Below are 20547 nucleotides of genomic sequence, written 5' to 3' on the forward strand. Positions count from 1 at the left end.
AAGTTAACTTTCTCTCTCAAATGCAGTAAATTTCATTAAAATCGGTCCAGGGCATCGCAGGAAAACATTTGTTCGTTTTACAAGTATTTGAATAGGCCGCGTCGTAGTTCGGCCCGAGCTAAAGCTACCTCTTAAATTTGGGAGTAAGCCAACTGAAGTTTGGGGTGGGCCAACTTGAAATTTGGAGGTGGGAAAACTGAAATTTGGGAGCATGCTTAGGCATACTTCGACAACTCCAGTGGAGTTTATGCATTATTTTTCACTTCTTGAATTTGCTTTGTATTGGGCTGCTACGAACACGAGTGAGTGGCGATTACTATTTGGTTTTCTCACGGATACGGACAACGTGCAGGGGGTGTTAGCACGATCGCGCACGCTTGCTCGCGCTGAAATTGCACAACCATCCTGTTCAGTTTCACATTGAGTTACATATCTACTTTCACATTGACAAGACAAACACATGGTCGGACGATGCACTCGCGACTAAAAAAAAGCCAAACACAGCGGGATGTGCCACAAGGAATACTAGAATCTTTTCGTGTGGCAGAAAAAAATGTCTACTCACCTCAAAGCTCATTGTACATCAGTATGCCCCATTCATACAGCTTTAAGAAGGAACTAACCTCTTCATAGACGTCACCTTTGACATTCTCGATGCTGTTATCACCATTTTTCGAAATTTTCCACGCCACTCGGGCGCGCAACAGGTCCAAAATGATACGCCTCCATCGCATAGTGCGGCCCGTCCGCGGGAGCCAAGCAGAAAGGTCGTGCAACAATTGAGGAGGAAAGCGCCGCGGGGAGGAGGGTGACGCTGCTTTCAAATTATCGAGGCGTCACCGGTCGCGTATAGATTTAACCTTTGGTAAGAATTCGTCCAGCACAGCAGTACAACCGATCGCGGTGTACCACAGCGACGCTAAAACTATGGTAACGTAAGAGACAAAATAAACATAAAAACTACAGTGTTTGTGTCTTTATTCGATCAATAAAGCAACGAATATAAATTAATATACTTGTCAATATGGTCATCCCAATACAGCTTCGCTGGTTATCCTGCTTCGCAGAGTGAAAAGGCACTAATCTTTTTTTTTTTTTTGTTCAAGGTCCCCAGATGCTCCAAGGTGGAGTATTGCATGAAGGGGTCTAAGAAAGACTAAACAAAAGAAGTACGAGCCAACTTGTTACATAAAATTTGGCAGTATGAAATGAAGTGTTATACAATAGTTAGCCAAAGAAGCCTCAACTGCTGCTTGTACATCTTTAGGCTGCAGAAAATCAATTATGGAAATGCACATGCAATTCTTACAATCACGTCTCACATGAAAAAATTTATCAGTGAAAACCTACTCCTTCATATGCACATATCACTCAAACAATGCATGAACATTCTGCAATGAGATTGGTCACTTAATTTATAAAAACTCCCTAGCTCAACACTATTGGAGATAGCAAAATTGAATTATTCAGGTAATACAAGTAATGCAAGCCAGTGGACAATTGAAAGTAATTGAATTTAATTGCATTCACAGCTTCATGTTGCAGGAACAACCCCATTGTGTACAATTTAAACTGGAACACTTCAAGAAAAAGCAAGCCGTTAATACGGCATTTGAACAGAAACTTGAAAAAAATCACCAAGACAAAGTTGGACGCATTCCATAGCAGCACGCAAGTAGCACGACTGAACAGCAGGAATGCACGACTGGAAGCCCTATGCAACTGATACTAGCAGTGGTGCTGCCATCTCGTGGGCTGGCATCCATGTGCGGCCCGTGAACATACTACCCCCTTCAAGTACACTAATGCAGTGGACAGATGCGCCCCAAGCAAGCTGGCCAAGCGAAGCTTTTCTCTGCCTGCAAGCCCTTTAATTGGTTCCTTATCATATGGTTTCATGCTGTGGAAAATGAAAGCTTCATAGAGCTGCCTCTACTAAAGGTGCGATTATTTTGTAATGGCTCAAGCATACAGTCAAGCAGCTTGCTGAATTTGATACACTTCTGTGCGAAAGCACTTTAAAATAGCTAAGCTCATTACCGTTCGGCATGCCCCCAACTTGCAAAACAGCGGAAAAGAGGCCTACCTTGTAAACATGAACAAAGGCTTTATTTCACAGTAAAGAAAGAAAAACAGCACCAGCACGAGGCCAGCATAAATATATAAAGGTGACGATGACATGAGCAGTGAAAGGTGTCGACCTATACATGAAAGTTTGTCCCAGATTTTCTTGTCCTATAGTTCTTCATGCTCATCCCTCTGGAAAAGAACACAAAACCATTGGTTCGCAACCTATGCATGGCACGCTGCCGCCACTTGACATTGCAGTGGCTCGCGAGAGCTACACTGCTAGAGTACCTTATGAAAGTCAAGCTTTTGTGACAAAGCAGACAATTCAAGTAAAAGCAATTCTAGTTCACACATTCTATGTAAAGCACGCAGATTAACAGCTGCCAACAGGGAAGCAATTATCGAAATCGAGGCCTGTTCATACCGGTTCCTCCTCCTCTTCTGGTTTCTCATCATCCTTCTTGCCTAGATCTATGGGAATTCCCTCCTCAAATGCATCTTCATCTGGCTCCTCATCCACCTAAAAGAAAAAAAGAAGCATAGGATGCATGGCAAACCATGCATTCAATGTAGAGCGTCAATAACCAAGGAGTTTTCATGCAAAACTGGATGATCACTGAATCGTACCCCTTGATCTTCTGGAAGCCCAAGTGTCTTCCTCATCAGAGTCTCCACGCGCTCAGCAAATGCAAGTGTGTCTTCAAGAAGGAAGCCCGAACGGAGTGTTGCAGTCTCGTACACCAGCTCTGCCATGTTGCGTGCCTGTGGGTCATTCTTGTCATCCTTGACACGGCGCAGAAGCTCCTTGATGAGTGGATGCCTTGGGTTCAGCTCCATGTTCTTCTTCTGGCTGAGATAGTAATCCCGCATTGTGTCGTGCGATTTGGCATGAGCATTGCTCCGTGCAAGTCGTTCCATGTTGCCTGTCCAGCCAAACTGGTTGGCTACAAGGGCACACGGCGAAGTGGCAAGCCGCTCAGAGATCATGGCCTTGAGAATGCGTCCCTTGAATACTTCATCTTCCAACCACTTTGTCAGTGGCTCAAACTCGCGTGCAATCGCATCGTGACGTTCACGTGCCCGGGTGCCCTCATCCACCTTGAGACCTTCCTTGGCCACATTCTGGAATTTCTTGCCCTCAAACTCTGTCAGTGATGAGATGGAGTACTCATCTACAGGCTCCACTAGGTAAAGCACTTCATAGCCCTTCTTCAGCAGACGCTCCACAAAGGGAGAGCGTTTCACTTCATCAAGAGATGCTCCGGCCATGTAGTAGATGGTCTGCTGACCATCTTTCATACGCGAAACATACTCGGACAGGGATGTCAAGTTTTCACCATGCGACGAGTGGAAGCGCACCAGCTTTGCCAGCCGAGTGCGGTTTGTAGTGTCCTCAATGATTCCCAGCTTCAGGTTGGTAGAATATTCTTTCCAGAACTGCTCGTATTGTTCAGCGGGAATGCGCTTCATCATGTCCAATGCCTTGCGCACAAGTTTCTTCTTGATTACCTTAAGCAATTTGTGCTGCTGCAGTGTTTCACGGCTCACATTCAACGGCAAGTCATCAGAGTCAACAACACCACGGATGAAACTGAGGTAACTGGGCATCATATCCTGGAAGTCATCAGTGATGAACACACGCCGAACATAGAGCTTGATGTGATCCACCTTCCCTCCATATCGATTGAAGGACTCTGTCGGTTGCACTGATGGTATGTAGAGCAATGCCTTAAAGGTCAACTCCCCCTCTGCTATGAAATGGGTTTTGGCTAGCGGTGCCTTGGTGTCCTTAGTGATGGCCTTATAGAATTCTTCATACTCATTGTCTTCAATTTCAGCTGGCTTGCGTGTCCAGATAGGCTTGGCACTGTTGATGAGCTCCCAGTCCCATGTAGTCTTCTCAACCTTCTTTGTCTTGGGCTCATCGTCTTCTTCTTCCTCAACTTTGTCTTCATCTTTCTCTTCCTTTCCTTCAACATCAGGCTTGGCCTCCTCCACAGGTTCCTCCACAGTTTCAGTCTTGGATGTCCACAGGTAGATGTTGAAGTTGATGAACTGAGAATACTTCTCAATCAGCCTTTTGAGTGTGTCCAGCTCCAAGAAGTCCCGGGCCTCCTCTTTCAGCTGCAGAGTCACCTGGGTACCACGGCCAAGCGTGTTGCCTCGGGGATCCTTGGCCACTGTGAACTCGCCAGAGTCCGACTCCCACACGTGCTGCTCATCCTCATTATTCTTGCTGGTCACAATGACACGGTCGGCCACCAAGAACGCAGAATAGAAGCCCACACCAAACTGGCCAATGAGGTCGTTGAGTTCCTTAGGAGCTTCAGCAGTTTCAGTAACCTTTTGTAAAAACTCTGCTGTACCCGACTTCGCTATGGTACCCAAATTGTTGACCAGGTCCATTTTAGTCATGCCAATGCCAGTGTCTATTATGTGCAGCAGTCCATTTTCCTTGTCGCTCTGCAAAGCAATGTAGACCAGGTTTTTCAGAAATTGCAGGGAGCAGCTGCACCGCCTAGCAATGCTAACACAAGGTGAAAATACTGCAGGAAAGCATAAAACCCTTTAGTATAAATGCAAGCATCCAGACTATATCAAGCATAATGGCCAATGTATATATGATTACTCTGGAATACAGATGCATGCCCCATTTTACAAAGCACTTTCTATGGTATAAAATGGTGATGTAAGTTAAGTCCTAGAAAATGCCAGTCAGCATAGGGTATTTTTTTTACTCTCTGCGTAGACTGACAAGCAGGGCTATAGGCTAGCAACTGCAGTGACCCAAATGAGGTCCCCAAGAGAGACCAGCATGTTACCATTAAAAGCTTGCTCAACTAGTTCATTATGCTGAGGAAAAAAGACACTGCACAAGACACATGTCACACAAGAGAAGGCAGACAGACTGACAAGCTTTTGTTGCTGTCCTCTCGTGCTTGTCCATTTTTTTTTATGCAGTGGCTTTTTCCTAAGCAACCTTTCGTTAATTACTTAAAATGAAGATCCAATGCACATCTTGGAATCAATGTGAAGCGAAGTTGTTATGGAGTAATTGAATGCTATAAATTCCCCAATTCCATTCCCGATCTATGGCATAAAGGAATCCGACAAATTCGCATGTGCTCTTGTGCACCTGTGTTATGCAATGTGACAAATGTGGCTATCATCTCAAACAGCTAGTTGGAGATGGCACGACAGATGGATATGTGCGAGTGTGGAGTAATGGCAGGGCATCTGCCTATTGTGCTGCGTTACTAGGTTCGGTCCCACCATTAGGCACGTAATAGAGTTTTAGTTTGGCATTTTTACGCTCCCCTCAGCAGCTGAGTGGAGTTAAAGTACGAATGCGCATGAACCCTTTGCTTAGCCGTAAGTGGGCTAATGGAGCGACAAACGCAGACCGCTTAGAAGCTGCCCGAGCGGAGCGTACTGAATATTATGTTAGCTAGCCTTGGCGTCAGAAAGGATTAGATTGGATACAGAAAGCAAATTTGCTGGCTATCATGTGGCATTCCCTAAGACGGCGCTTTATTTTCCACTGGATAGAATGGACCGGTAACGCATTACAAGTGGACGTCTAGATACTTCATGGACAAAGAAGTTGCATATATTCATTTTACCTCATATAAGTGATCAATGGGTGTTCTTTCATTACACTGAGTTTGTCCAGAGGGCGCTGCAAATATGAAAGGTCTGCTCCACTACACTAAACATAACTAAAACGTGAAAATCACCCACCGCAGCGCTGTGGCTTAGCGGGGCAACTCTGACCGTACCATAAAGATGCTGAACTAGACAAACTAATGAGTCTTTAAGAGTGAGCTATTCAGCATGACAGCAAGAGCATCCAGCAGCCACATTAAGAAAAGCCCGAGAAAGCTTGCACAAAAAGAATTGTCGCCTTGAAAGAAATGCAGTTAAATAAGAAAGAGTGCAGGTGCTGTGAATTAGTGGCTTAGACCGCTGGGGGTGGGCAATTTGTCAACAAGCCAAAGTGAAGTACTGCCTGGGCTAAACAATAGAACAGAAAATTTTACAGTGTTTATGCAGGACGCAAGAACTTCAAAACTAGAAGTATGACAGCACACACAGAATGTAATGATAGTGATTGACCTGAATCGCCACATAATTGTTGACTTATGTTCCAAAATTGTGTTTACGTTCAGCTGCTATTTTGTCATAGAACGAGCCAAAATGTGAGCATGAAACAGTCACAAGAGTTACATGAATTAGCACCTGCTGAACGGATATGTCTAGAGGCGAAAATCTGTATACTAGGACAAACAATGACATTTCGACCATGCAAAGCCAAAGCCCTAGGGGACTGAAGTTGAGCGTTGCAACTGCCGAAATGCTAAGTGACCGCCAGGTATGCAAACTGGTTTTCGAACAGTGCCATCATTTGAAGGCCAGAAATTTTAGTGGCGAATGACCTTTGTGCCGCTGGTGCTAAAATATGCAATACACGTCAGCGTTATGTCGACAGCGAGGCAATTCCGCCCCGCAGATTCTGTCCTGTTGCTGGAGTAAATAGCGAAAAATAATTTCAACTGTCAAAGCCTAGTGATCCAATGAATGCTTACCTTCACTCGTATCGTCAACTCAGGATTCGAGTTTAGCACATCAGGATTCGTCAGTGAGAGAAGCCTGATCTTGTCCAAGGCGTCAGATGCGTTCGATATCAATTCTCTCAGGAAGATCTGAAACGTTCGCATTAAAATGAGACGTCAGCTACCGGCGAGGAAAAAAAAAAGAAGAAAAGAAACGGCGGTCCACCACACGAACAACTCACCTCCTTGTTTCGGTACAGAGAGTTGATGATCAACTTCATCATTCGCGTAACCTCCGCCTGGAAGGCATGCTTCTCGGCCTTCTCTCGCATCTCCTTCATTTGGGCCACATTCAAACCGTCCAGCTTTATCGCCTCCTCTTCCCTGCGAAGAGAACACGTCGGCTCAGCACGGACAGCTTCTAGAAGTGTTACAAAAAACGCGACGCTCTGTTTAAGCGGCCCAGCACGCACCTCTCCACAACTTGGTCGTCTGTTCGCGAGCCATCGCGGCTGCTGCCCAAATCCTGATCCACCCTGGGAGCGCTGGAATCTTCAGCGTCCTCTGCTCTAGTCAGCCCTGCGAGTGGAACGTCGGAAGCTTGTCCATTATTGCCAAGCGTGGGGAAGTTAAAAGGTCAACGCCGCCAGCGCCGTATCAAACCAAACAAGCTCATTTTTCTCAGCTTTTAGCAGTGCTTGCGGAAACACACGCGAGTGCACCACAACAATCGAAATACGCTAGTGAGTCGATGCGCGGATTACCGTAAACTGCCGTACCCAAAAACTTCAGTAACAACGCACCGGCGCCATGAACTAAATGCGCGAGGAAACTTACCCGCAAAGAGGCACAGGACAGCAATGCCCAAAAGGAGAGCCCGCATGTTGCCGATCTACCCACTGGCACTAGGCCGCGAGTGCGGAGTCTTAACGCAAAACTCAAGTATAGTGCACGGACACCACGCACGCCGGTTAGTGAATGACAGGTGCAATGGCCGGCGAGCGTTCCATGTTGGATGTTCCGCCAATGGGAGTACAACACGCGCCTCGCGTGGACCAATCCCGTTTCGACCAAACACCAGCTGTGTTGGCCGAGCGCCATTGGTCCGTTCATCGCGATGACACTGAAAAGCCCGCGAGTTCACTTCTGCGTTCGGTTTCTTGTTTCGTTGCTCACGTGTGCGCTTTGTGCTGAACCATGGCGCGCAAATTTCACGCATTGTCGATCCTAGAACGCACCCTGCAGAGAAATGGTGAGGCAGCTGCTTTTCACCATACTCGACAATGACTCGACATAACATTTTTTGAGATCACTGAAGAGTTGGTCGTTCTGAAACCAAATTTCTGCAGTAAATCTCCGACTCTAAATTTCCAGATTCGAACTTCATATATTGGGCTGCAGGCAGAATTCGTCAACCTAACCGACTGATAAATGCAGTTTTATTTCCCCATGGAGATTCGAGAAGAAGATTAAGTCACTGCGCCATACATTGAGACTTGTCAGATTTTAATTCTCTTCTCTTGAGCCACTCAAGTTCATGGAGTTACATGCGCTTTACCCTCGTCTTGCTGAAGTCTCTCCTAGAGTAGCCGTTGGAGTAGCAGTTCAACCGTTCAATCTTGCGGCCGTGCGAACATACTTATGGAGCACAGACCCAACTGAAATGTAAGAAATGAGGATATCATGAGTTACGAAAATTTGAAAAACCAAAGAGTGTCGGAAGGAAACAGAAAATTATTGTACATCTCAGGCTGAGTTATGCTTGAAGAACGGAAGAAGCAAAAGCTTAACAGCTAATCTTTGTTACGATTTTATTTTCACACAAATGTTGCTACATATGCGACTGATATGTGATAACTGCATAATAGTGTTTTTACGCTTTCAAATTAGTTTTTTGCAACAACATATTAGTACTTATCCATTCACATTTTATCGCTTTCTTGACTACAGCCTACCTCAACCTGCTCGTGCAGACGATATTTTTATTTTACGAGGGAAACAACGGAACTGCCGTGCTTTCCAGAAACTCGTTACAGCGACGCCAGCATACTGTTCTGACAAGCTTTAGAATTACTTACGGGATAGCTACACTTCTTATTAGCTTGTCACTTTCGCCTACTGTCTCGTTTTTTTTTTCTTTTTTTTTTTTTAAATCGGTACATCACGGTAACGTTGGTTTGTCAGTTGGTGGGCGCGCGGTGCGTTTTAGTGAACGGAAGCACCGAAGCACCCCGACGCTCGCGGACGCTCGTTTGGCTTCGTTTGTTGACAAATACCAGGCGGGCGCAAGTCTTCGTCCACTGAGCACGAAATTTGCATGGTATTTCGGCGCTTACTTACCTTGGCATTGGGCTTGATGCCGAAGAAAGGCCAGTTTTACTATGCCGTCCGCAACGGACGTCAGAAAGGCGTATTTTTGACATGGTGAGCGCTGTTTGTGCCATATTAGCGCTCGCTTCTGCCGTTGTTTGGCGGAGATTCGTCATTGTCTCGTCTGGCAGTTAGGTGACCGCATCTACCATGCGCAAGACTGAAATTTGGTTGTGCAAATGCGTCCCTTATTATTTTTTTTTATTCACAACGCTGTCGTGTGCGCTGTGTTGCTTGTTCCTGGCCGTCGGGAAAAAAAGCCCCCACATTCAATATGCTGTTCCACACTTCAATTAAGTGTAGAAAGGCAAGCTGCGCATAGTAAACCTTGTCCCGGTGTTGTTGTCGCCGCTTGAAGTAACCTTTTTATTCAAGTTTTAAGGCAGCATGTCCGTCGTCTGATCACGCAGCAGATCTGTCCACATAAAGTGTGTGCAGTGTTGTCCCATTTTTAACAAGCTAGAACCGCTAGCAACCACCTCTACAACGGGTCCATTTTCACGCTGTGAAATAAACCAGCTCAATTTGTCAGTAATTCTCACCTGAGCTTCTGTGCTATCTGAGCTGCAAATAACTATAATCTGTCAAACTTCTGCTACGGAATATGTGCAGGCCGGAGTGCGAGAGTCAGGTCAAGGGTTACCCTCGACCGGTATACAAAAAATTCAGCACTGAGCAGGAAGCTTGGGCCTTTGTCAACAACGATCCAAATGGAGAGGTAACCCTCAGTGGATCAGGTAAGTAGAACTTGATGCCAGATTATTTACTCACCTGTCATGTCATATGTATATGTTTTTGGTGTGTGCAGACGTGTAAATGAAATTAATGATGTGACACAAATTGCAGTTAGGTCCGTGTCGAAATGACAAGTTCAGTTGTAACAAGTTAAATACATGTTTGTTGTAAATGCTTGTCTTGCTAGTATCGCGATCCCCCTAAACGCGTCATTCATCTTGCTGTCATGCTTTCTGCACTCATTGCGATCACTGCACACTGGGAGCCCCCTCACTTATTGCGTTCACATGGAAAAGGCATGGTGGGCCCAAGGAACAGTGGGTTGAAATATGAGTGTTAAGCAGCCTTTTATTTTGCCTGTACCTCCTTGCAGTGCTGCTGTGTACTCCCGCACATGCCCACCATGGTGAATTGGTGCCTGTTGCGCTGTGTAAATGATGGCCAACAGTGCCCTGCATGCCATATTTATTGATTTCAGCTAGCACAAAACAGAAGGCCCGGCTAGTGAATTAAGTTGTTAGGTGTAGCTGCTTGCTGGAGCTGTGAGGTGGCAGGATTTTGAGCATTGGAGACTTTGTTGCTTGCACTTGAAGGAAAGTGCTGTGCTGAATGGATATGGCTGACAAGAAGTCATAGGTGTAGTGCTCTGCCATGCTGATGCTTTTGCGTATGTACAGCTCAAGTCACAGAATGTTGAGCTGCAATGGCCAACTGTTTCAATGTGTGCCAATTCGTTTACCTCAAAGCAGCTTAGATCCATGGCCCCACAAAAATAACGCAATAACCTAATCAAGCTAATACAATGGTAAATAAGTTTCTAGCATTACCACTGTCACCGAGTCTGACCATTTCTCGTATGTTAGACGGTCAGCCACAAACTTGTTTATGCAACAAATGTACACTTCCCAACAGCGACCATTGGTAAACCACGTAGTTGAGTTTATCGAGTCTTTGTGTGTGTGGTTTCCGTGCATTCATGTACAGGAAAGTTGCTTATAGATAGAAAACGGCATGACCATAATTATATTTTGATTTGCCATTCAATGAAGCGTGAGAAAGTGGTCTCAACTGGTGCACAAATGTTCCCAGATGCAGCTGTGGCCAGGAATCTCTGTAGCAGAGCTGTTTGTTTTGTGTTCAGGTGCCTTTGGGGTAAGCTGCCACTCTGTCGGCAAAGCGTTACAGGGACGCAAGCGCAAGCATGGTGAGAAATGCCAGCATCTAGCTCCATACGAGTTTTGGCCGGAGCTCATCTTGTGTTGCAGGATCCGACCCCGTGGAGGAGCAAAGAGCCCAGCGCTTCTGCCCAGATGCCAATGGTGAGTGGCCCTGCTGAATCCACAACTCTTACCGGGAATCACTACTAATCATCCTGCACTAACGACAGATTCTAAGGTGTGTCCGAAGCATCATTCTTACTGACAGCAGTGCTTTCTTATGCAAGGAAATTGTGCAAACATCGAGTGCCACCAGATGTGAACATGGGATATTACCTTTCATGGCCTAATATATATCTCATTTATGATTGGCAAAGTGTATACTGCCAAGCTCTGACAAAAAAGCTCATTAACTTTAATTTTAACATAATAGAAAAGGTAGTTTGGCAAATTTTATTGCATTCTTGTGCAGAATTCACTGAAGCTTCGAACCTTTGCGCTGTCTATACTATTTGTGGGAGCCCTCTCTCTGTAGGTCTTTGATTGAAATGTGACAGTAGTGCCGAACGGAGTATCACAGCTGTGTAAAGCACCCTGCTTATCACAGGTGATTTGGTTTATGAGACTTGTGTGGCCCCTTCAAGTGACTTTTTCTTTGCATAAAAAAAAAAAACACTGTGAGGTTTCTAATCTAGAATTCTATGTTGGTTCTAGGTTTGCCTTTAGTGAGTCCATCAGTGCACAGCCTAGTCTGTGTAAGAAACAGTCCTTGGTAGCTTCAGTGGAAAGGAGAAGAAAAAAAAGCGGAACATGCAGACAAAATAGAGAAACAGACAATAATTGCTGGAGCGCAACTAAAAGATAACTGAAAATGCTGTGCCTTAAGAAAGCCTGCATGCCCCCAAAGCCTAAAATGGGTGCCACGTGCTTACATATTCTCATACTGTATCTGCATGTTAAAAAAAAGAAAATTCACTCTCCATACTTGCAAGAGAGATTGACGGTGTGGTCATACAATATTTGCTATACTTTCTTGAAACCATGTGAGTAAATGTACCATTTACAACTGGTGTTATACTTTCTGTCATGTGCCAAAGAGAACCTGACCACTGAGTCACAGAAAAATCCGCTGCTAGAAGGCTCGACTGGGCCCAACCCCTTTTCCCTGAGCAGTAGTGATCACACAGTACAGTTTAAGTCACTCCATTTATACACAATATTTGAAGCAGCAAACAATCTTGGTGTTACATGCATTAGAGCTTACAGGACTTGTTTTGTGCCATTGAAATACCAGAATGTACATAAAAAGATGGTTTTCCCACAAAACAAGCGCACATGCTGACCAAGGATATAACAAGAAAGTGGCCCAGGTGCTCAGTGTTGTCGCAGTTACAGGCCCTGGGTGGTTTAAGGCATTCATGTAGTTGTTTTTGCTACTAGTTTTAAAGGCCAACTGCAACGAAATTGTGGACAGCATAAAAAGCCTAGTTTAAGGTAACTTAGGTATAGAGGAGCATCCATGCAAAATTTGACGTTTAAGACGCAAACATCATGAACAGCTTGCAAGGACAACTGTTTTTGATACCAAAACTGAGAAAGATGCTGTCATTACCATTCGGCGGAAGTGATGCGTGAGTCTAGAGTGCACAGCTTTTCAGCGTGGCCTTTGAGATAAGGTGGTACAGTGCAAAATCTTGGAGGCAGTGTGCTGCCACTTGCATCGTGGCGACAACCACCAGGTGTAAGTGTTGTCTGCTTAAATGCTGTTTAAATTTTTGAAATTGATTTATTCATTATAGATTGCAGGTTATAAAAAAACGATAATATACGGGAGGAGGTCCCATAGTCAATGAGTTGTCATAGTCAAAGCTATGCAATTACCCAATGCTTATAGGTAATTTTTTAGTTTCAGAACTCCTTGCCTTGCCTATGAGTATCAGTTGGCCCGCTGTCATTCCCACCACGGCAGCGCTGTGGTCGACCTTTGCGCCAATGTGTGAGCGTCATCTGCTGTAGCTTAGCGTGATTATGGTTGTTTGTTGCGGCGCTTGGCATTTACACGGGGCTTGCTGATTACAGGAGCTGTCTTGCTCCACAACTTCTTAAAGCGAAGCTTTCTTTGCCTTTTCCTTCGACTATCCCACTGCTACTGCTGCTGCTGTAACTGTCTTGCACGGCACGTTGGCGGTGGTTCGTGTGTATACATGTAAGGACCCTGGCAGAGAGGAAAGGAGATGTGAGAAACTTGTTTGGACCTTTGCACCACGTTGAATGTGCACAATGCTCTCTGGAGTTCCTTGGGTATCGCCTCATTAGCCTCTTGACAGCTGTAGTTATCCGTGATCCCCCCACACAAAAGCATTGCAGAAATCGCAGCGCTTACCTTTCAACTAATGTAGCAGTCCAGAGGGAAGCTAGGTAGAATGGTCGAGAAGAGGGGGGAGGGGAGGCAGAGAACACGCTAGTGGTTGTGGGGAAACTGGATAAACTTGAGTTTAAGGTATGGTACGGTACGATTCTGCTATTTTCGGTACATTACTGCTATTTCTAAAAGATGAACATTGCAAATATGTCATCCGGTAACTGACGCAGGATGTGCAGAAGCAGAGCTGCATTTATTAAAATGCACCGCACAGTCTAGGTGACACTACAAAGCGGGCACACATCAAATCAACACTTCTGTGCCCACCTCGGTAGCTTTGCGGCTATGGCATTGCTCGAGGTCGTGGATTTAATTTCGACCGCGGCAGCAGTATTTCAATGGGGGCAAAATAAACACGCACATGCACTTAGATTTAGGGACACTTTAAAGAATACCAAGGTGTCAAAATACATCAGTATGGCATGCCTCCTAATCTGATTGTGGTTTTGGCATGTATAGCCCCATAATTCAATTGAAGTTTAATACTTCTGCCGTGATGCGATGTGCTATGTGAGGCAATGGCAATGCTCAACCCTCTCAGAGGTTATGGAATATGGCATACACCACCACCTCAAGCAAACTCCTCTCCCTGTGTGTTCTGTGTACTATGCAGACAAGGAGCAGTGGTGCACGCAAGGTAACGTTTAACATCAACTCACCAATCTCGTGTTGCACTAAATGTTGAAGAAATTAAACATTTGCCACCAACATCACCATTAATTATCGTCAACTCTCAAAGCAAACAGCACAGGAAGCGTTGCTTACATCGATTCCCAATTTGCGTGGGATCTGCATAATTTTTATTCTCTTATATGCAAAAAACTTAACTGGGAGGATAAGTACACGAGTTGTGTCTCGTGTGCTTATATGGCGCCTTTAAGTCTGAATTAAAGTTGACTCCTGTAAGCGTACATTTAAGTAAAACAAAAGCGGTTTCCGGGAGAGATCTTGGATGCTCCACGCATGAACTGGATGTCGCAGATCTCGCCTCATTTTATGGTGACATAAGGCAGTTGAAATTGGGCCTTTGTAGTCGTGTAGTCCCATGCAGCTATCATCACTGAGGTTTTTAGCGCACGAAAAGGGACGAAAGACAGTGGCGAAACGAGGACACAGCGCTAACTTCCAACAATGGTTTTATTCCACAAAGCGGTAGACACATATATATATATAGGTAACACCCACAACCGTACGCATGCGCATATGTACTGATTTTTAGTCAAATGAGACAGCACCGAGACATGTGTAATGGAAAGTTAAGATGATATCAAAGATGAAGACCGACCATGCATAGCCAAAAAAAATTTTTTGTAATTGCAAGTCTAAAAGATTAAAATGAAATCTCCATCAGGCCACCCTCTGTGTCACGTTTAAAAAATAGAATTCTTTACTTGAAAGATCTATTGAAGGCGCGCTAACACACGCGCTCCCTAAACTAGCAATCTTTGCCGCTTCAATAATCTCACGTGTTGTTTGCGCTGGGCTTCTTCCTATCACCGTGCACTGTTTATGAATGGGACTGCACCCATGCTTTCTGCAGTGAAAAGCCAGATGCCCCACTCCTCCAGTTCGCACATTATTTGCATGTTCGCGCAACCTGTCATTTAGGCACCTTTAGGAACACGCAAATAATGTGCGAACTGGAGGAGTGGGGCATCTGGCTTTTCACTGCAGAAAGCATGGGTGCAGTCCCATTTATAAACAATGCACGGTGATAGGAAGAAGCCCAGCGCAAACAACACGTGAGATTATTGAAGCGGCAAAGATTGCTAGTTTAGGGAGCGCGTGTGTTAGCGCGCCTTCAATAGATCTTTCAAGTAAAGAATTCTATTTTTTAAACGTGACACAGAGGGTGGCCTGATGGAGATTTCATTTTAATCTTTTAGACTTGCAATTACAAAAAATTTTTTTTGGCTATGCATGGTCGGTCTTCATCTTTGATATCATCTTAACTTTCCATTACACGTCTCGGTGCTGTCTCATTTGACTAAAAATCAGTACATATGCGCATGCGTACGGTTGTGGGTGTTACCTATATATATATATGTGTCTACCGCTTTGTGGAATAAAACCATTGTTGGAAGTTAGCGCTGTGTCCTCGTTTCGCCACTGTCTTTCGTCCCTTTTCGTGCGCTAAAAACCTCAGTTATGGAATACCAACACGCCCTAACCTACGCTCTTTCAAGCTATCATCAGCTGTCGCATAATCAGCTGTGCACCAGAAGCATTACATCATCGCTCTCCACGGGCAGAATGGCTTGAGTGTAGCTCGAGACCTCCAAGCTCGCATATTTTTCATGTACTTTCGTTTATTTATGTTTTCGACGAATGCAGCATTTTTCCAAATTAGATGCACACATATATGTAGCTATATTCTGTTCAAAACATAACATTGGGTTAAAGGGAGCAATGCCCACTTGCGCCAAACTGTTACTTCGTTCAGACGTCAGCTAGCTATATCCAAGCTTTTTATTGTTGTAATTTGAAGGCTGGTACTTGTGCCAGATCTCTTTGGTGCACTTACTTATCCTAAAATACTGTGAAAGTTGACCTCGTTATCCAAATGTTCTTCAAGTATTTTAATGGCATGTACATACTCTTCTTGCATTAGCTGCACGCCTGGTGGCTAACTCTTAGTTAAACACTCTTCCAAAGTTCATGCTCATTCCACCTTTACATACTAAGAATGGAAAATATATCACCTTTATTAAAACAAGGCGCTCGTCGCAACCACACAACAGTCAGTGGCTTTCCCCAAGTATATCATTAAGGTTTGGCCTACTCACGCTCTCACTGCACTTTAATTGCACGGTCATATTCCTGGTATTTCATTTGTGTAAAAAGTGCATGTGTGCCACAAAAGGCCGCACCATGATTCTATTATTAGCTTATGCGCAAGTTCCATTTATCTTGACGACTCTCGATTTTTTCTTTGTGAGCAGAAGCGGACTTGAAGGAATGGAAGCTAGGAAGTGTGCGCTTCTTTATGCACGCCCATGCACTGTGCTCACTTTTGACGACCTCGCCGCTTGTGTGATGTGACTCGATTATGTAATTTTCCTGTAATTTTCCGTACATCAAAAAACCTTGCTCGAGTTCCCTTAAACCTTTCCCCGTGCAGGAAATGGCTATTTGCCACTTATAAGGTGACAACATGGGTCTGGTGGCAGAGGGAATTACGTGCCATTTGTAAGACTTTTCCTGTAGCTGCTGGTGGAAATAGACATTAACAAGTAGACATGCTGTCATGACGATCTATAGACTTCTATCGAGGGCGCTGCCATTTTGGAAACTTCGTTGCATATTGTTACTAAGCTTTAAGCTTCAACACAGCCTATAGCGATATACGGCGATGGGCCTAGAGGTGTTGCCACAGATTTGCTCGTGATCAAAATAGTAGGCGAGTCAACTCTGAACATTGTCCATATATAACACACATGTAATGTGTTAATATTGTATGTCTAGCCTTCAGCTCTATTAGGGTTTCACTTGTGTGACAACAATCAGAAGTCTCCATGTGCTATGCCGTGTGCCAAACCAGCGTTCATCCCAATCCAGCTAACTAGCGAAGCTGTGAGGAAACACGTTTTGCTAGCTTTTGTGCTCCTAAAATTTTTCACGTCGTGATTTTCTAGGCATTGTTTACCTGCAACTCGGACGTAAAGTTTTACAAAATAAAGAACCATAATATAACTTGACCAGAAGGGCTGTTAAAATAGAGTGCTCAATAAAGCAACCTGGTGACAGTAGCTGCGAATGTGCTGCGATAAAAGACTCGCATGCAACACGGTAAGAGAAACATGCACACCCTTGGGCATCAAGTCGTGCCTGTGCAAGGGCACCTCGCCTGCTCCAGAGAACTAAAAAGCAAACAGCTACTCTCTGCAACAGTAACATTATTTGCTGAAGTAATGCAGCGCTCAATGCGTGACGGTAGCCGCACACGGTAAGCGTGGCTTTGGTTACATAACGAAGAACAACACACCTTCATTTTCTTCGTCGACACGTACTGATTTCATAATATGTCCCCGGTCAAATTCCACCAGAATGTTGGTTGCCAAGCATGATAATCTTAGAACACATTTGAACAGAATACATAATTTGAATTTGTGTGCATGAAGAAATAGTTTACTTCGTCCAATCGCATTAGTTAATCGACTCGAATGTGACCCTTCGTTCATATCTTAGGGATGTATTCTGTGACGATCGCTTTCGACGATACTACTTCCTTGGCCACGCCTTCGCTATTGGCATGCATGGATTAGCTGTTTTAGCAAAATCAGATGAGCTGATTGGCTGGTTGAGCACTAAGTCATCCGATTTTGCTCAGCCAGCCAATCACCGTGCGCCTGACAGCGATACTATCGCCGAGTGTGATTGTCACAAAATACATCCCCTAGTTTGATCATGCGTGCCGAGTTGTTCCCCGTGTGCTCACTGGAAACCTTCTGAACACACGCGTGACGAAGCTGATGACGTCAAGTCCTTCCCGTTTATGCTAGCAATCCAAAGCCGACGCTTGTCTGCAATCGCAGCGGCAGAATACACTGAGTTACTGCGGTTGAAGATGCACTTCACATTCGCCTCCTGAAGTTATTTTTGCAGCTGAATACAGCACGGTGGTAATCCGTTGCCCCTGAGTCATCTGACATCACAGCAAAACAAACAGAACACTTTAGAATCACACTAATTTGCAGTGACACCACTACCATTCCAAGCTGCCTCTGGGAGAAACCGGAATCCGCACATACCAGTGAGAGGAGGATAGCACCGCTCTGGTTCGAGGCTATGTTCCTCCTTGCTGATAAAACGGTCCATAACATGACATAGAATATGGCACCAGGAGTAAGATTTATCTTGGGAGGCGAGAATAAATGGATCTATAGACCAAAGCATGCGTGCGATATCAGCACTCGGTGACCTGCATGTCTCAAGTACTCTCGTCTGCATGAGCATAGAACTTGGGCCGGACGCAAAAGGCCTCAGCAGCCAGCTACGTGCATGCAGACAGTGAAGAGGCACACGCTGTGAGAAAATAGAATTGGCTACCAGCACAAGACGCAGTGCAAACCACAACCAGTGCGCATATGTCAGCAGTGCAGCGCCACTCACTTGGCGCAAAGCTTGACTGCAGTGCCGTCACGGCCACTAGGAACAGGTTGCGCCCGGCCTGAGAGGTAGAGTTGCGAAACTAAAGAAAGCATCTATAAAGGTTGGCAATTACCAGCCCTGCGGCTTTGCCACGATTGCTTTAGTGATAAAGGCTATTCACTTATAACAAATCTAGCCAATGTGATATTTTGTTTTAGTTGGTTTTTAAGGTAAGCATTGATTTCAGAACCGAGTGACATGCTACACGTCTACACGGATGGGGCATGCTCACACAATGGCGGCATCAATGGTACACCAAAAGCAGCCATAGGTGTCTACTGGGGACTCAACCATCCAATGTAAGGAGGCCATTCCTGAGGCTCTGTGCCCCTCGACTGACCTTCCATCTTTGTGTGTGCAGGAACATCAGTGAGAGGATTCCGGGCCGGCAAACAAACAACCGCGCTGAAATTCATGTATGTTGCCAGCATGAATTCTGCGTATTCTTACAGCTTTGTTTGCATTCTCAGAGGGAGAAATATTGATGCGTAAGAGCTCTTAGTCTTTCCTGTAGCTGGATGTCGCAAAAAGTTCTTCGGAGCAGCGGTCTTCCATTATACTTAATCCAAAATGAGACTATGTATTGTAAGCACATGGTGGGCACAAATCAGTTAATTGACTGATCTGCTGGTTAATAGACTGTAATTTTCTTTATGTTGTCGACTATCGGCAATGTGAAAGTCTGCAGACTGCCATGATTTTTGCCAATCACAATGTGTCTCGCATCTGAGATATGGGGCTTTTATGGGAGTGCCACAACTGCAGCCATTCCACTACCATGGGAATCATGGCCGCCACATGGATGTTATTTCTACAATTGAATGAGTGGTACCATTGGTTGAGGATGGCAATTTTCTTCATTTTATACTATCCATTTTTACTGTGTTCCACTATGAAAACCAAATCATACAGGCCTGCCTAGGCAATGTGAGCCTGACAGAGTTTGTGGATGAAGAAGAGTGTAATCGGTGGCAAAAAACTAAAACTAATGTGTGCAAGTCCAAGCTCTGCATTATACTGTGCCATAGCTTAAGCTTAAATTAGGCCAGCTACATTCTTGTAGCTGTAGGCCTGAAACTCCCAATAAAATATTTGTCGCCCTTAACAGCTCAACAACAATTTCAGTGTTTTCTGAACATAACGAATCTTTACTAGTGAAAGTAAACGTAAACTATGGTAAATTGACTGCCTCCTTTGCATCCATTTTATCCTGGAATTCTTTCAATAATAGTGACTACAAATTTGCAATATTGTTTATATAGGATACTGAGGGGATTCCTGCTCTCAAGTTGCGGGAATTAGTTGCCTTTTTTTTTTTTCACAGAAGCTTGACCTTATGCATGATACAATTTACGACACAAACACAAAAAGGGGCATCTTACATAAACGAACAAGCTTGCTTCGTGCGTAGTCTCACAAGGATTGGTAAAACGGCCCATGTACCCACTGTTGCAAGTCAGCAGGGTGGCCCAGACGATGACCGGTTGCTCTGAGGTGCTGCAGATATGCTTGCTGTGGTTGTTACTACAGCAATCGCAATCTAGCTATTGTGATTATTTTAGTTTCCTGCAGTTTTACTAGAGCACTCTTTATGTGTCTTTTTCTATTTTAATCTTTTTGTCATTGCTTTCATTGATGCCAGCCAGTCACTAACAATACTTCACTGTATCTTATTACAATGCGCTAAGTATTATCAGTTTCTGTTTTTAGAAATTCAGCTTTTTGCTTATTTTTGTAATTGTTACTTTCTTTTCATTCTTGATTCTTGTACTCTTTTCTCCTGCATTGTATAGTTGCACTTTATTAATAGTATGTGTATTTGTTAATAATGTTTTACTACACATTTCAACAGTCTTTAACAACTGCTGAATACTTGCTCATGCTCTTGTATTATGCATTAATCTTATCTGTTAGTTTATTCTTTGTTTGTTACATCTAGCGTTTATTCTCAAATTTATTGTTATGCTATGTTTAATCTTGCACTTGTATTTTGCTGCCCTAGTCCTTGTTTGCTTACTCATGCTTATTTTCTTCATACATTAACAGGAGGTACCCCTAACAGTTTTACTAAGGGACTTCCTTCTGAACT

At 44.4% G+C, this 20547-nt stretch overlaps 2 protein-coding genes across 4 annotated transcripts in view; one reads left to right on the forward strand and one right to left on the reverse strand.

Annotated features, from left to right (window-relative positions):
• LOC142557791 (ribonuclease H1-like) overlaps nucleotides 1–20547 on the forward strand; it is a 36181-nt gene that overhangs the window by 822 nt on the left and 14812 nt on the right. Inside the window, exons 1-6 of one of the 3 annotated variants that reach the window (XM_075669910.1) lie at nucleotides 8146–8288; nucleotides 9606–9730; nucleotides 10870–10932; nucleotides 10994–11047; nucleotides 18646–18757; nucleotides 18820–18874. In XM_075669910.1, coding sequence (XP_075526025.1) covers nucleotides 8161–8288; nucleotides 9606–9730; nucleotides 10870–10932; nucleotides 10994–11047; nucleotides 18646–18757; nucleotides 18820–18874 — 537 coding nt within the window. In that variant the 5' untranslated portion in view covers nucleotides 8146–8160. Of the gene's footprint in view, nucleotides 1–8145; nucleotides 8289–8819; nucleotides 9048–9605; nucleotides 9731–10869; nucleotides 10933–10993; nucleotides 11048–18645; nucleotides 18758–18819; nucleotides 18875–20547 lie in introns of those variants that run through there. The other 2 variants (XM_075669911.1, XM_075669912.1) reach the window with 2 other exon arrangements.
• On the reverse strand, nucleotides 2088–7628 carry Gp93 (heat shock protein 90 Gp93). Its single transcript, XM_075669909.1, has 7 exons — nucleotides 7461–7628; nucleotides 7097–7202; nucleotides 6866–7007; nucleotides 6657–6773; nucleotides 2698–4533; nucleotides 2495–2590; nucleotides 2088–2259 (listed from the first exon to the last, which is right to left on the reverse strand). Exons 1-7 carry the CDS (start codon nucleotides 7504–7506, stop codon nucleotides 2236–2238), a joined length of 2367 nt encoding a protein of 788 aa, XP_075526024.1. The 5' UTR covers nucleotides 7507–7628; the 3' UTR covers nucleotides 2088–2235.

This window comes from Dermacentor variabilis, chromosome 9, assembly GCF_050947875.1.
Source record: "Dermacentor variabilis isolate Ectoservices chromosome 9, ASM5094787v1, whole genome shotgun sequence".
In the NCBI taxonomy this organism is placed as follows: Eukaryota; Metazoa; Arthropoda; class Arachnida; order Ixodida; family Ixodidae; genus Dermacentor; species Dermacentor variabilis.